The sequence below is a fragment of the Branchiostoma floridae genome, chromosome 5 (genome assembly GCF_000003815.2).
Source record: "Branchiostoma floridae strain S238N-H82 chromosome 5, Bfl_VNyyK, whole genome shotgun sequence".
Taxonomy (NCBI): Eukaryota; Metazoa; Chordata; class Leptocardii; order Amphioxiformes; family Branchiostomatidae; genus Branchiostoma; species Branchiostoma floridae.
Window position 1 is genome coordinate 25,224,653 of NC_049983.1, and position 15,416 is coordinate 25,240,068.

The 15,416-nt window shown below is 41.8% G+C and overlaps 2 protein-coding genes and 2 long non-coding RNA genes across 5 annotated transcripts in view; 3 read left to right on the plus strand and 1 right to left on the minus strand.

Moving 5' to 3' along the window:
- Window positions 1–1,326: 1,326 nt before the first annotated feature.
- On the plus strand, window positions 1,327–11,726 carry LOC118415852 (uncharacterized protein C1orf194 homolog). 2 transcript variants are annotated; one of them, XM_035820709.1, is made up of 6 exons: window positions 1,327–1,457; window positions 7,075–7,268; window positions 8,398–8,514; window positions 8,799–8,914; window positions 9,357–9,478; window positions 11,231–11,726. In XM_035820709.1, exons 2-6 carry the CDS (start codon window positions 7,185–7,187, stop codon window positions 11,299–11,301), a joined length of 510 nt encoding a protein of 169 aa, XP_035676602.1. In that variant the 5' UTR covers window positions 1,327–1,457; window positions 7,075–7,184; the 3' UTR covers window positions 11,302–11,726. The 2 variants fall into 2 exon arrangements, with proteins under 2 accessions (XP_035676602.1, XP_035676603.1); XM_035820710.1 differs by having other exon boundaries at window positions 1,358–1,468; window positions 7,086–7,268.
- LOC118415860 lies at window positions 2,297–7,068 on the minus strand. The gene is made up of 2 exons (XR_004831155.1): window positions 6,842–7,068; window positions 2,297–3,417 (listed from the first exon to the last, which is right to left on the minus strand). It is a non-coding gene; the product is annotated as an uncharacterized LOC118415860 (long non-coding RNA).
- Window positions 11,727–12,704: 978 nt separating the features above from the next.
- The window catches only part of LOC118416355 (solute carrier family 49 member 4-like), a 16,711-nt gene continuing 13,999 nt past the window's right edge, over window positions 12,705–15,416 (plus strand). The window contains exons 1-3 of the mRNA XM_035821448.1: window positions 12,705–13,364; window positions 13,741–13,834; window positions 14,284–14,442. Coding sequence (XP_035677341.1) covers window positions 13,001–13,364; window positions 13,741–13,834; window positions 14,284–14,442 — 617 coding nt within the window. The 5' untranslated portion in view covers window positions 12,705–13,000. The remainder of the gene's footprint in view (window positions 13,365–13,740; window positions 13,835–14,283; window positions 14,443–15,416) is intronic.
- LOC118415863 overlaps window positions 14,949–15,416 on the plus strand; it is a 5,651-nt gene continuing 5,183 nt past the window's right edge. Inside the window, exon 1 of the long non-coding RNA XR_004831158.1 lies at window positions 14,949–15,082. This is a non-coding gene — a long non-coding RNA (uncharacterized LOC118415863). The remainder of the gene's footprint in view (window positions 15,083–15,416) is intronic.

The following is a 15,416-nucleotide window of genomic DNA, read 5'->3' on the forward strand; positions in this document are numbered from 1 at the left end:
CCCAGATTTGTATCAAATTCCTTTTTGTCCAAAGACAAGAACCGACCAACTACGTAACCTGAAAGGGGAAATGCCAAATGACGTTTTCTTTACTTTTCTAATCCTGATGATCTTTACTAAACAAACCATCAGTGTACCTCAGACACCATGGAAACCTAGCCTCATATGTAGGGATTATTGTAGCCAGCTGAGCCAAAATCCATTGGGAATAATCAAGGCCCCAAAACTGACATTCAGTGACAAGGCAAAATCAAAATTTGTTTGCGAAACAGCACTGAATACACAAAAATACACATTTTTGTACAGATCTAAAGTGTGGGGTCATGGACATCATTTTTTTTTCAGCTTTAAAAACTAATTAATTAATGTCATAATGATAAGAAGCCTTATATGGTTACTAGAGTCTTAACATTATATATCCCTATGATATAATGTCCCTACAAGAAGTACAGATAAGTTTTACATATGTAGCTTGAGTTGATACAAAAAATTATACTTAATTGTAGTATTTGTTTAGGTTCCTACATTTCTGTTCATTTGGCATTTATTTACCTTTAAAAATTCTTGGGTCTTAAAAAATTAAATGGCAGTCACCGTGTTCTGTTATTGCACTTGGAGTTGGAATATTAAATGAAGACTTTGATTTTGTTTCTGAATTCAAACATGGATGGGAGAAAATACGATCGAGACAACATGTTTTCGACACAACAGAACTGAACTTGGCCAAAACAAGGCGAGAATTTTGGAGAAATCGCCGGAGCGATGGAGGAGATGTTTACGGTGCCACACAGCTGTACAGAAAGTTATCGGCATCATGTCCCACCGACACGCGCCAGTGCCTGTCTACTTACGGCTGTACATGCAGGGCTGGCTGGCGGCTGTGGAGCCTGTGTGGGCTGGGGTGGCTGCGGTGCAGGAGGGGTGTCCGTCCCGCCCTGTCCATGTACGGCCGGTCCTGCCGACAACAACATCACCACCACCAGTACAACCACCTGGCACGGAATCATCTTGATCCTTCCGCGTACTCTCTCCGGGATTCGTCACGCGCGATGTGGCTGGAAGAACTAGCTAATTTCGGCAAAATGGCCCTCCCTACTGCAAGCTGCCGAACGAAAAACCTGTTCCGCTTTTCTGGTGCAAGTTACCGGTCTACCAGCCCAACATATGGGGAAGAAACATCAAATTTGGGGCTGACACCTTAATTTTTTGGTCCCTCACCCACTGCGTCTAACTTCTCCCCACAATGCACCGCGTTGGATAACCTTTGACCCACCTGTTCGATGTCGCGAAGTCTCGTAAATCAAACTCTCGCGAGACTTGGGCAATCACCTGTTCGATGTCGCCAAATCTCGCGAATTGAAGTCTCGCAAATCGCGAGAAAGATTGCTTACCCACCGTCCCGTGCGCGGTTGCCATGGTGCTAGGCAACACTCAGATAGGCTTTCCCCCAGCTGTAAGGTTGTTTCGGTGGCGGATAGATCCTATCCGGGATTTCATGTTGTGACCTCTGACCCGTGACGTATGACCTCGTTCCCAGGGTGTGCGTTGCACTGTGCCTTGGGAACGACCGAGCAACCATGGCTGCGAAACTATCGCCTGCCGTCGTCGGATCGCAGTTGCCAATCGATCAAATCTTTATTAATTCACTCAAAGATTTCGAGGAAACTTTAAGAAATAAACACTGACCAACTATTCAGAAATCAAAAAGGATAACAAGCTATTCGGGGGAAATGGTGAGTTTTTCGATCGTGTTTCTGCCCAGTTTTTGTACGAAATGCGAGCTAACGTTATACTCCAATGCTAACGTTGTGTGTGCACTGTTGAGGCTTTAACTCGGGAGCGTTTGAACGGTTAATTAAGTGTGCTTTTAATTATAATGAGAATGAAGTATAACAGGAAAGAAACTAGAACAAATACTGGATGTCAAAAATGTAGGTCAGCGCTATTTTCTTCATGTGGTGTTAATCTATAAGTATAACTATAACGTTACCAGATGTGGTCCCATCAGTGGCTTTACGTTACTGTCAGAAGAAAGTCGGTTTGAAGCACAGATAGAATTGAACTGTTGTTTCTGGTTCAACGGTTTTCAGCACACAACAAGCTGTAAATTTTTATTTCTTAAAACTATAATAGAAGCAAGTTGGTGGTAGTATGGTATCGTTAGTGTAAGTTATTGATGTTTGGGTGCTCTAAAGAAAGGTGTTGGAAAATACCACAAGAAAGACTAAAGAATCATAAATCCCCAACCACAGTCCTGCCAATATACATGTCATTAAAACTTCAAAACTCATGTGACTTCACAGCCATTGTTGTAACATTTAATACATCATTGAATATTGTAATTCTGAAATGTCACAGCCATTGTTGTAACACTACATCATTGTACATTGTAATACTGAACTTTCTGAAGTGTCTAAGATCTTTAGAGCTACCACACTAGCCTGGCAGGCAGACATGCAGCATGCATCAGAGATCTTAGAAATGCATTGGTCCTCATTAAAAATGCATCTATACAGTTGCACTTACACTAACGTTCCCGCAAATAATTTTCATGTCACAAAACACCTGAAAGAGGGCCTGCCTGGGGCACTATGAATAAATGTGAAGATTCACATTATGTGAGTCCTTTCGTTCACATGTATATGTTAATTTACTACTGCTCAAGCCAAAATGATTGAAAATTACATTTATTATTCCATATCATGAACCAGACCTAGTGGCTTTTACAGTATGCAACCTCTTGATAAAATCTTTACATCAAGTCAGCACTTTAGAATGTACATATGTCCCCTAGACGAGTACGCATGACTTTTTCAAATTTGTTGTCAACCAAAGAGAGACGTCTACTTTAAATTATAGCAATGTACAAGTGTAAATATGACAAATATTCAAGATACATGTACTATACTTAGTAGTTCCTTAGCCTGGTCTTTTTCATTTTGGTCTGCTTCCTCCACCTGACAAGCAACTGTTGGGGAAGAGGACTGGACTCCAACAATTAGCTACCCTTTAAATGTTTAATCTATATCTCAATGTTCCTTGAAGAAGAGGCCTTCTTTTCATCTTCTCAACATCTGACCATGATGTCCAAAGTCTTGTCTCCAAAGCATTGTCATCTTACAACTATATGAAGTTTTACAATGCCAAACACAACCTCAAAATATATGCTTAATGTCAAACACAGACCACATCTCAATGTGCACTGCAATATTTATACATTTCATCTGTTATACAAGTTGGAAAAAAGTTCAATCATCTTCAAGATAAATTGGGGTTTTAGAAGTTCACGATATTTATATAGAGGCTTCAAAAATCCACACTGTTAAGACAAGCTAAGAATATCAACAAATTGGGTAATAGAAATGCAGGCAGTTTAAAATGTAGGTTTCCATGTGGCATAGGTGTTGTCACTGGTACCTGCAATGTAAAAAAAAGCCTTTTTTAAATCATACCGACTGGCAAATTATTTTTAAAAGAATAAAATAAGACAAAGATATGGATAAGGGGGGTTCCTTAGAAGTGAGTAAGGTGTGATTTCTTAGACCAAATAAAGACCAATTGGAATGCTGTACAGGCGAGTAAGGTGTATTTCCTTTGAGTACAGACCAGGTGAGGTCTTCACAGTTGAGTAAGGTGAGTAACCTTTGTGAGAGATGAGGCACTGTACAGGTACGTAAGGTGCTGTTTCATTGTCTAGAGAACAGGCAAGACAATATACAGGTGGACAAGGTAAGACACTGTACAGGTGAGTAGGGCATGTTTGTTTGCCTATAGACCAGATAGGGCATTATACGGGTGAGTAAAATGTGTTTCCTTTGAGTATAGACCAGATAGGGCATTATACGGGTGAGTAAGGTGTGTTTCCTTTGAGTATAGACCAGATAGGGTATTATACGGGTGAGTAAGGTGTGTTTCTTTGAGTATAGACCATATAGGGCATTATACGGGTGAGTAAGGTGTGTTTCCTTTGACTATAGACCAGATAGAGTAGTATACGGGTGAGTATGGTGTGTTTCCTTTGAGTATAGACCATATAGGGCATTATACGGGTGAGAAAGGAGTGTTTCCACCAGGTGAAACACTGTAAAGGTGAGAAAGGTGTGTTTTCTTTGATTACAGTCCAGGTGAGCTTCTGGCAGGTGAGTAAGGTGTGTTTTCTTTGACACCAAGACCAAGTGAGACACTGCACAGGTAAGTAAGGTGTGTAATGTGTGTTTCCTTTGTCTATAGTCAAATAAACACACCTTAAACACCTGTACAGTGTCGTACCTGGTCTATAGTCAAAGGAAAGGCACCGTAATCACCTGTATAGTGTCTTACCTGGTCTTTAGTCACAGGAACCACACCTTACTCACCTGTATAATGTCTTACCTGGTTTTCAGTCACAGGAACCACACCTTACTCACCTGTATAGTGTCTTACCTGGTTTTTAGTCAAAGAAAACACACCTTAATCACCTGTATAATACCCTATATGGTTTAAAATCAAACAAAACACAACTTACTCACCCGTATAAAGCCCTATCTGGTCTATAGTAAAAGGAAGGCACCGTAAGCAAATGTATAATACCCTATCTGGTCTATAGTCAAACAAACACACCTTACTCAGCTGTATAATGCCCTATCTGGTCTATAGTCAAAGGAAAGGCACCCTATTCACCTGTATAATGCCCTATCTGGTCTATATGCAAAGGAAAGACACCCTATTCACCTGTATAATACCCTATCTGGTGTATAGGCAAATGAGAGGCACCGTAATCACCTGTATAATGCGTTATCTGGTCTATAGGCAAAGGAAAGACACCGTACTCAGCTGTATAATGCCCTATCTGGTCTATAGATAAAGGAAAGGCACCTTACTCACCTATACAATGCCTTATCTGGTCTATAGGAAAGGAAAGGCACCTTACTCACCTGTATAATGGCTTATCTGGTCTATAGGCAAAGGAAAGACACCATACTCACCTGTATAATGCCCTATCTGGTCTATAGGCAAAGGAAAGGCACCATACTCAGCTGTATAATGCCCTACATGGTCTATAGGCAATGGAAAGGCACCCTACTCAGGTGAAGGATCCCCTATCTGGTCTTTAGGCAAAGGAAAGGCACCTTACTCTCGCGTATAATGGCTTATCTGGTCTATAGGCAAAGGAAAGACACCGTGACTCACCCGTATAATCCCTTATCTGGTCTATAGGCAAAGGAAAGGCACCTGACTCACCCGTATAATGCCCTATCTGGTCTATAGGCAAAGGAAAGGCACCATACTCAGCTGTATAATGCCCTACTAGTACATGGTCTATAGGCAAATGAAAGGCACCTTACCTGTATAATGCCTTATCTGGTCTATAGGCAAAAGAAAGACACGGTACTGACCTGTATAATGCCCTATCTGGTGTATAGGCAAAGGAAAGGCACCGTAATCACCTGTATAATGCCCTTTCTGGTTTATAGGCAAAAGTGAGGCACCCTATTCACCTGTATAATGCCCTATCTCGTCTATAGGCAAAGGAAAGGCACCCTATTCACCTGTATAATGCCTTATCTGGTCTATAGGCAAAGGAAAGGCACCTTACTCACATAGGGTTTACGGAAAAGGCTGGGCTGTCTACCTGGGCTGTCTACCTGGGCTGTCTAGCTGGGCTGGCTATCACGTCAGGCTACTTGGACCTACGAAAGCCCATTGGGACAAAAGCTGTTTTAGCAGTAGGGTTTTTTTGTGCTCAATGAAGAAGCTATTTGTGAAAGAACTGTATGTGAATGGGCTGTATGTGAAGGAGCTGTGTGTGAAGGGGCTTTGTGTGAAGCAATTGTGTGTGTTACATAACCCAGAGGTTCTGGGTTCAAAACAGTTGATATGCCACCAATCTTGTGCCCTTGGGAAGGGCTATTAGCACGACTAATATGGCTGATTGGATTAGTCTTAAGACTGGTGGCTAGTTGGTCAAAGGCGTCCAGGAGCCGTTCTTTAGTGGCTGTCAGGGTTCAGGCTTCTGCGCCCATACATTAGGATCGACAATAAGTCGTGTTAATAGCCCTTCCCAAGGGCACAATATTGGTGGCATATCAACTGTTTTGAACCCAGAACCTCTGAGTTATGTAACACACACAATTGCTTCACACAAAGCCCCTTCACACACAGCTCCTTCAAACACAGCTCCTTCACATACAGCCCATTCACATACAGTTCCTTCACACATAGCTTCTTCATTGAGCACAAAGAACCCCTACTGCAAAACAGCTTTTGTCCCAATGGGCTTTCGTAGGTCCAAGTAGCCTGACGTGATAGCCAGCCCAGCTAGACAGCCCAGGTAGACAGCCCAGGTAGACAGCCCAGCCTTTTCCGTAAACCCTACTCACATAACGTTCAATCAAGTATAAAGAGTACAACGTACTGGGAAAGCTCTGTAAATTCGTTTACACAAGTTTTTAAATGAGAGAAGAGACTCTGTAGATTTTAGATATAAAATGTAACCTCTTTACACCTACATTGTATACTTAATTTATCTAACTCTCTCGTCATTGCATTTAGCTCAGGTTGGTAGGAATACTAGTATGCAATAAAGATCATGATTGTCATTGCCATATAAAACAAAGACCACCAGTAAAACTACCATGTGTTGAACGGCAGAATATAACACCCGCCACTGGGCCAGACAAGTAATCACTTCAAAAATATGTCCTGGGTACACGTCGATCAATTGGTATGATATGAAGACATTTCTTACTATCTTAGTAACATGTACTGTTGTTTTTCTTCGACTGTCGACTGGATTTCTGTCAGTGATTGCTGACATTTTGGAGAAAAATGAGCCAAGAAATTACATTACATTTCGCCTTACCTATTATCAGGGGATCCGGGAGCTTGTTCTTTACGCAGAGAAGCTACTGTCACTTCAACAAAACGTCCAAGCAGCCGACAAAAGTAAAATTTTCGTGTGTTCTCCCTACACCGCGCTAACCCATCAGAAATGTCCATGTTTCTGGTTTCGAGCTAAGTCTGTGGTCATGCGCACTGCGGCCCTTACATCACTTCCGGTGAACATGAAATCCCGGATAGGATCTATCCGCCACCGGTTGTTTCGGCACAGTTACGTGGCAACCCGGAGAAAGCGTGTTGTGCCTAAATTTCAGGGACGATTCTGCGATTTCTAGGCTGATTCCTGGCTCGAGTAGACCTTCAAGATGACGATGACATCCAAGAGAGACCCTTACCCCTTCCCAAAGCTGGAAAGCGACGATAATTTTGTTGGAGCGAGGCAGTCTCAGGTGAGTAATATCCTTGATGTAATCAAACATAAGTGTGAAATCTAGCATAATTCAACCATTTCTACGTAAGCAAGACTCATTTGACCCGAGGAAAAACGTACGAATAAACACAAATTGTACAGAAAACGATGGATTATGCATACACAAAGTAAAAGGGTCTCTTGAAAAACAAACTGGCGAGCTCTTTTTCAACTTCAGGCAGCCATACTTCAGTAGGCACTGGATAGCGCTCTTCTGTTTCTAGAAAAGCCTAAAAGCATTTTCATCGATTTTTACCGTGACTTGATGTTTCAGATGTTCACTCCCAACATAATAACCTCTATTCATTTCAAATAGTGTAGCTTCATTTGTACCAAATCTTGTCAAAAAGCTGTTTCTATCCCCGAGACCTCTAGTACCTTGGTCTTTGTACCCGAATCATGATTATTTTTGGAAAAAGTGGCCTAAAGCTAATTACGTTTCCAGCGCAACACATTGTTTACCCTGTGAGAAGTCCCCAGTGTACATGAAAACAGCGCCCTTTCTTCTCGCCCGATAGCTTACAGCACTTCCGTACCGTCAACAAGGTGTGAGGAGTGGCTGATGAAAAGCCAGACCTGCAAAACGATACCCCCGCCGTGTTGACAAAACATCTCTAAACGCTGGAGCACTATGGATTTGGAAAAACAGTACCCAAATCTTAAGCATGCCCCCTTCAGCCAGGAACCCAACTGTCTGAATTTCTAGTCGCAGTTCAACTTACCGAAAGAAGAAGAAGAAGAAGAAAAGTTTCACATTCAAATACTTGAAAGAACTTCTTGAAATTATTCAGATTTGTCACCAGCAAAAGTCAAAAGCCAGACCTGAAAAAAACAGACCTTACAGATGTGCCCTATGTGGCAGAGACTGCCACTCTCTTATAGGACTGTTTAGCCATAGCCAATGCTGCAGGGCTGAGTTTTTACAGCAGAAATCAACACATCAATATAGGCATAGACTTTGTCTTATGAGATTGCCTATCGCTACTGCCTTTCAAATGATCAGTGATGTGTCAATACCACATCCATGGAGCATTTTCCAATAGTTCCTCTCATATGGCTATGATATGAAATACTAAATGTTAAAATCATTGTTTCCTCTCTACCCCCAGATGCCCCCCTACTCCGTCCCTCCCCACATCGCCCAGTCCCAGGACCCGTGGAACAGACTCAACCACAAGGCAACCCTGTCCAGCCAGCGTAGGGAGGCACACTACTATGACCCACAGGTGGGGGCATGTTGTCATGGTTTTATAACGTTTTCTTTTGTGTTTTGATTATAACTATGGAAAATCATTTCTCTTTAAAGTGTATGGGCCATGCCAGCAAGGGTCTTGTTTTTTTTAAATTTTTTAATAAGGCTAGGGATGTGTTTGAAGAAATACACAGACAACAGAAAGGTCACAGTGTCATTCAATGACATTGCTTGTCTGAAAATGAAGGTTTGCTAGAAGAAACTTCATCTCTTAGCTTCCCATTGCGACCAAATGTTAAGTGTTGACTTTTTTTGCAGGCCCCCAGTGACAGCCTAGACTTTGTGCTGAAGTCCACATACGACCAACACGATCGGTTCTTGTACGACAAACCCAAAACTCTGGTACAACCAGAAACTGTGGGCCTACCACACGGGTAAGATTACCATTCCTTTTTCTTTTAAAACCTTTATCAATGACTGTGCTCATATCTATTGCGTTTTGACACATCTTTCATCTTTGCTCTAGGTTATATTTATCTGTAATATTCTTGTATTTTCTCTTCTTAAAATTTTCTCTTCATGTTGATGCTAGTTATGAAAATGTTGACTTAGTATATTTTGTATCTATCAACTCTGTGTGTAAAGTGTAAAGTTATCTAACTTCCAATGTGTTACCATAAGTCTCTTCTTCAGTTGGAATACAGTAGATAGAAGCCAGTTAATTGCACAACGGATAATCACACACTTCTGTTAATTGCACAAAATAAAAACACAATGCACTGACAAATGGGGTGTGCAATTAAGCGGCTTCTACTGTATATCATATGCATCTCACATAATCCTGTGCTGACATTGCCTCCCAACTTTCTGTTCCAGCCGGATCTTGAAGAATCGCATCAAGTACGTGCCGCCCCCGTTTGACCCCGCGGACCCGCCCCTGAGGGTGTGTGATGCAGACAAAAAGGAGCCGGTCCACAGTAACAAGGGGGGTGCTATTGGTAGGTGATCCCTTATCTCTTATTAGCAACATTTTAGACTTGAAAAAGTAATCAGAAAATTTTGAACCCCCAGGAAACTTTTAAATATTTGCATTTCAAGGAAAATTTACGTTGCAAAGGATTTTATTCAAAATTTTAAATATAATGCTACTTCACCTTTATCCGTGGGGTAACCTATATTCGTTATTTTAAAAACAGGGTACTAAGGGATATCAAGTAGACGAATGGTCCAATATTGTGGAAACAACTGCAATATCACAATTGGAAACCAGCGTCGATTGACTTCATATCCCCAAATAGCCTCTTTGTTTTAAAACTTACGATGGATATAGGTTACCCCGTGGATAAAGGTGAAGTAGTGTTAAAGATACATTCATTAACATCTATTATCATAATACCGGTACGTTTACGACGATTTCTCTAGCCATACTGATTTGACAAATTGTCAACGTATCATTTTCTCCAGTTACATGTTGCTGTTATAGGTTACCCTTGCCACTTCTTCTGTGTAACTTTTCTGCCACTCTTGTCCTGCTAAAAGCGTAATATTGTAATTGTAACGCGCCGCGGAATTACACGGCGAACGGGCTCGTGGTTGGGAGGGGGTAACAAATACCGGTAGGAAGAAACACGGCACAATTAACTGCCGCTATGTACATTTATACATCCTCTGATGTTCCTTCCTTTTCTGTCAGTAAATGCATAAAACATAAACCTGCATGAGCATACAAAATGTCATGAGAAAACGGACGTATACTGTCAAGAATTTTCATTTAACTTCTGTCCGTCACAACCGCTATGACGTAACACTTCACTGCTAGCGTAGATATAAAAATGGCGGGAAAATGGCTGCGTACGTTCAATTTTGCCCATTCAGTCGTAGATCCGGGCTATTATGCAACGGTTCTTCACACTTTTACATGAGTTGTAGGTCACCAACAGAAATTCAAGATTGTTGTTGAATCATGTTCGTCTTGTGCCGTGAGCATGTGTAATTATGATCTATAAATTTGGCAATGAATGTGATGGTGTGTTCGTCCCACGACGAGCTGCCTACCCCGAAAAAGATACTGAAAACTTTTGGCCTTGTTGTCTTCGAATGCATTGTTATCGATGCTTTGTAAATGATGTATTGGACACCTAGATGTCTGAAGTGTGCACAGCTCAGAAATAACTATTGTTGCATGTGTAGATCTCTTTAAGTTCCAGTATTTTTAATCTACCGGTATAAGTCTTACTACCGGTATTATGCCAATGCATGTTACACATTATATTTGTAAATTAGTTCAGCAGTACCATAAATGCAATGTTTTATTTGTTGAAGGATCACACAAATACAAAGGAATGAAGATGAAATAAGCATTTGCCCAGGCAGGCAGGGTGGTCCTGTCCATTGTGCTGAAATTACAGCTTTTCCTATATTCTGTGCAATGCCACCTGTAGGTCAATGTAAGGTGATGTTCACCTTTATTCTCGGGGTAACTTATATCCGTTGTGTTGATACACAGGCTATATAGGGATATGAAATCGCTGGACGGTGTTTTCTAATTGTAATGTTTTCAAACTATTGCAGTTTGAAAACACTGTCCTTCAACTTGATATCCCAATATACCTTGTTTTCAAAAAGAACGTTTATAGGTTACCCTGCGGTTAAAGGTGAACTAGCGTTACAACACACTTTCAGTGTTTTTGTTGCTTCTTAGTCCCTTTTTTTTCTTGATACTGATATTTCAATTCCTTCTTATTTTCCAGAGAGCCACCACAGTGCAGCCACAAACCAAGGATACTCAAGAAAACACGACGGCGGATTTTACACCATTTAGGTCTGATAAATTACTAGAAATACCAAATTTCACTCTTCCACTCAATCATACGTACAACAAAATGTACTTCTCTTTGTCGGATTTTACCAACCATTGTATAAAAGGCTGTCAAGTGTATATATTACTGACATCATTTTGCCAAATGCATGAGAGTAGCACTAGTCGTAGAGGAAAAATGCACTGTTGCCAATGAGAAATTATGCTGCATAGATACTCAAGTGAACAAACATCATAGAAAAAGAACTTTCAAAACAATGTATAAAAGAACTCTGTTGTTTAAATACACTCTTTTTTAACATGCAGGTGAACTCAATGTCTACTATGTACTTAAACATAGAAAAAATTTTTTGGAAATAGTTGTCCTATAGTCTTACCACTTCTTACATGAAAGATGGGAAAATGGCATTTGAACTTAGGATGATCTTGAAAAAACAGGACCTGAAAACTTTTATCTACTCTTTCTAGGATACATCTTGTTGTTATGTGCCACAAGCAATATGCTGCTGTCATGCCTACCAAACAGTTGCTATAGGAAAAAAAACATTTCTAAATTTCTATCTCTCAAGTGATCAATAAATGTGAAAATATTGCAGCTACTGTTGGTACGGAATAACATTAATAAATAATGGCATGATACATTCTTCTAGCTATGATGCTAGACATCATGTGGCATAACGTTTTACATTTTACATGCACATAGACCCTCAGTATTTATGTCAAGAACCACCAAAGTGTTTTAACGCTAGTGTGCCATTTGTTAAAACCTTTCCACCTATAATCACAGTGTTTAAACACTTTTCAATACAGTCATTAACATTTGCATCTGTCTATAAAAAGAATTGTATTTTAAGACATCTATAGGAATAAATAATGTGATGACTGGGGTGTGAGATGATCAAATATTTTGTACATATGCACTTATGTCAATAAACACGGTTGCCAGAGAGAAACTATGATGCGTCACTTCATTATAATTACACTTAGCAGAATTTAGAAATACCGTCCAATAAATGGTAACGTCATATTTCATAAACGTTCTGATCTAAACGTTTACATTGGTAGCGTAATGTATGATGTCCAAGCAGACGCTAGAAAAGTGACGGAAGACATCCGCAAACTCTCCGGCGCTGATTTCCAGTAACAACCTATGTCTCAAAAAGAGGCACGCGGCAAAAAGTCTCCAGAAAATAATTTCATCAGGTTGGTAGATCATAGGACAGAAGAACTTTCTTTTACACAACAAGTTTTTCTCACATGCTGACGTTTCGATGTCTGTCAGACATCTTCCTCAACTGTAGTTCTGCTTCTCGCCGGTATAAATATGTAGCCGATGTAGGTGGCGCTGCGAGAAGCAGAACTCCAGTTAGAAGCTCTGAGTCTGACAGACATCGAAACGTCAGCAGGTGAGAAAAACTTGTTGTGTAAAAGGGAAAAAGTCTCATTCTCCGTTTCCGACATCTGCTTGGAGATGTGTTATCATACAAGCCAAGGCTACGATGACCTTTCGAACACTTTGTACCATTAATAGACTGAGGTGTAGCGACACCTGATTTACATTGTCCAAAGTCCGTCTAATGTTAGATAAGCGCTCCGGTTGACACTTTGCGGCCTGCATGATCCCGTGACACTCTAGTAGAAGGAAAACTTTCGGTGATTCTTCCTCTCTTCAAGAGTTTTATGACTCCTTTAAGACCCAAAAATGCCTGGCTTGCTGAAGAACGAGGTGCTCACAGACAGCGAGATTCGGGTGGAGTCTGACCCGCTGCTGAGGGACTACAACACCACATACTCCAGTATAAACCGACCTGACAGCGACCCGGTACCGGCGAACCATACAGGACTTCGGCACGGGAGGGTGTACAAGAGGCGCTGGTACATCCTGGCCCTGTTCTCTCTGCTCGCGGCTACCCAGTGCATGGTGTGGAACGTGTGGGGCCCGATCTCCGACTCCGCCAAGTTCGTGTTCGGCTGGAAGGACAGCGACATCGCCCTGCTGACGAACTGGGGCCCGATAGCTTACATCCCACTGGCTGTGCCCTTCTCGTGGCTGATGGACGTCAAAGGTCAACCCTACTTTGATATTGTAGTACTGCAACCTGTTAGTACAGACTAGCCTCTACCAGGCTTCACGTGTCACTGGAAACAGTAGAAATCGGTCTAATACAAAAATAACACTCCAAAAGAGAAAGTCGTTTCAAAACTAGTTCGCAACCTATGTCGCAAACTGTAGTTTGACCTTTGTCGGAAACTGTAGAATGACCTATGTAGGAACATGTAGTTTCGGGCCGACTAACTCTTCTGGTGTGCTATGTGCATGTCTATTGGACCAATTTCGACAATTTCCTGGTAGATGCTTAGTTCAAAGCGCCTAAAAGATGAGACTGCCAAGGTTGTGCAGAAAAAGGTGAACTAGCGTTACGTGTTGCTGTTTGCTTGCAGGCCTGCGCATCTCGGTGATAGTGACAGCGCTCCTGGTGTTTGCCGGCACGGCCATCCGATGCATCACTGCGTTCTACATGGGAGCCGCCACATGGTATGTTACTATTACCGCTTATGGCTGTAGCTAGAATAAAAAGAGCCAGTGGAATGATCTTGACCTTAGTTGTCCAATTATGCAAAGTATTGGGTTGCTTTTACGGGCTTTGGTTGTTTACTTCTTCGCTGGATGATGCTTTGTCGGTTGTTTGGTTAGTTTGTTGGTCGATCGGTTCGTACTAGTTGTTTGTTTGTTTGCCTGTCGTACGTCTGTTTGCCTGTCTGTTTGCCTGTCTGTTTGCCTGTCTGTTTGCCTGTTTGTTTGTTTGTTTGTTTGGTTGGTTGGTTGGTTGGTTGGTTGGTTGGTTGGTTGGTTGGTTGGTTGGTTGGTTGACTAGTTGGCTGACTGGCTGGTAACTTTGTTGGCTTTATGAACTGGATATTTCAATGTAAAAGATACATTATGTTTTCCATTCCTCAGATGCATTTTTATCTCCCATTCTTTAGGCTGATGAACATAGGCCAGTGTCTGAACGGCATGGCGGGCCCGGTGTGCATGTCCGCTCCGGCCGTGCTGTCTGCCGCCTGGTTCCCGCACGAGCAGCGCGCCACCGCCACGGCCATCGGTACAGTCTCTCTCAAACTTTATTGTTCAATCAACTTGTAGTAGTTTGCAGGACTAAATTGTATTAATTTTGCAGCACTCTTTCCTCGTAAAATAATGGAATTAATTAATTGAAATATAATAAGCGTATAAATGTAATTTTAGATTATCAAAATCTGACCAAATTGGTCGTGATGTGGGGTTGAGGGTCAAGGACTTAAAGAATGCTTTTGGGTACAGAGATGTCTGGAGGGAGAGAGTGGACCTGGTCCAGGCAACTCATCCCTGATGATAATAAAAATCTGACGACATCAACAATAACCAAGTAGGTATAGCGTCTTGCGTGCAGCACATAGACGACAGTGTTTCTAAAATAAACGAGTTTTTGGTGTCTATTTGATATAATTTCGGTGGTTTAAGGTACCATCCTCGGCTGCCTGGGCTCGGCTGCCAGTTTCGTCATCGGGCCGCTCATCGTCCGTTCAAGGGCCGCTAACCACACCGGTACCGGGCACCACAACGGAAGCGGGTAGGAATGTTTTAGTAGTCAACTTCATATCTGGAAATAATTTCATGGGGTTGCTTATCGGTGTTTTAAGGTACCATCCTGGGATGTCTGGGCGGGGCGGGTAGCTTCATCATCGGGCCGCTCATCGTCCGGTCCCGGGCAGCCAACCACACCGGGCACCACAACGGCAGCGGGTACGGCTGTCTTAATAGTTACTTTAACCGTGTACATGAAAATAATTTTATCAGGTTCGTAGCTATATGTTATAGGATTCTTTTTATGCGCAACCAGTTTATTTCACCTGCGATTTTCACATTTCGATGCCTGTTAAACATCTTTCTCAGAGCTTCTCAATGAAGTTCTGCTTCTCGCCGCTGTATGTAGCGGATGTAGGTGTAGCTTTTGCGGCTACACATAGCGGCGAGAAGCAGAGCTCCTGCTAATCTCCAAGCAGATCTTGCTGTGGCAAATGGGAAAGAGTTTAGCCGGCAGAGGAGTTATGGGCCTCGCTGTGGCCAATAAAAAATT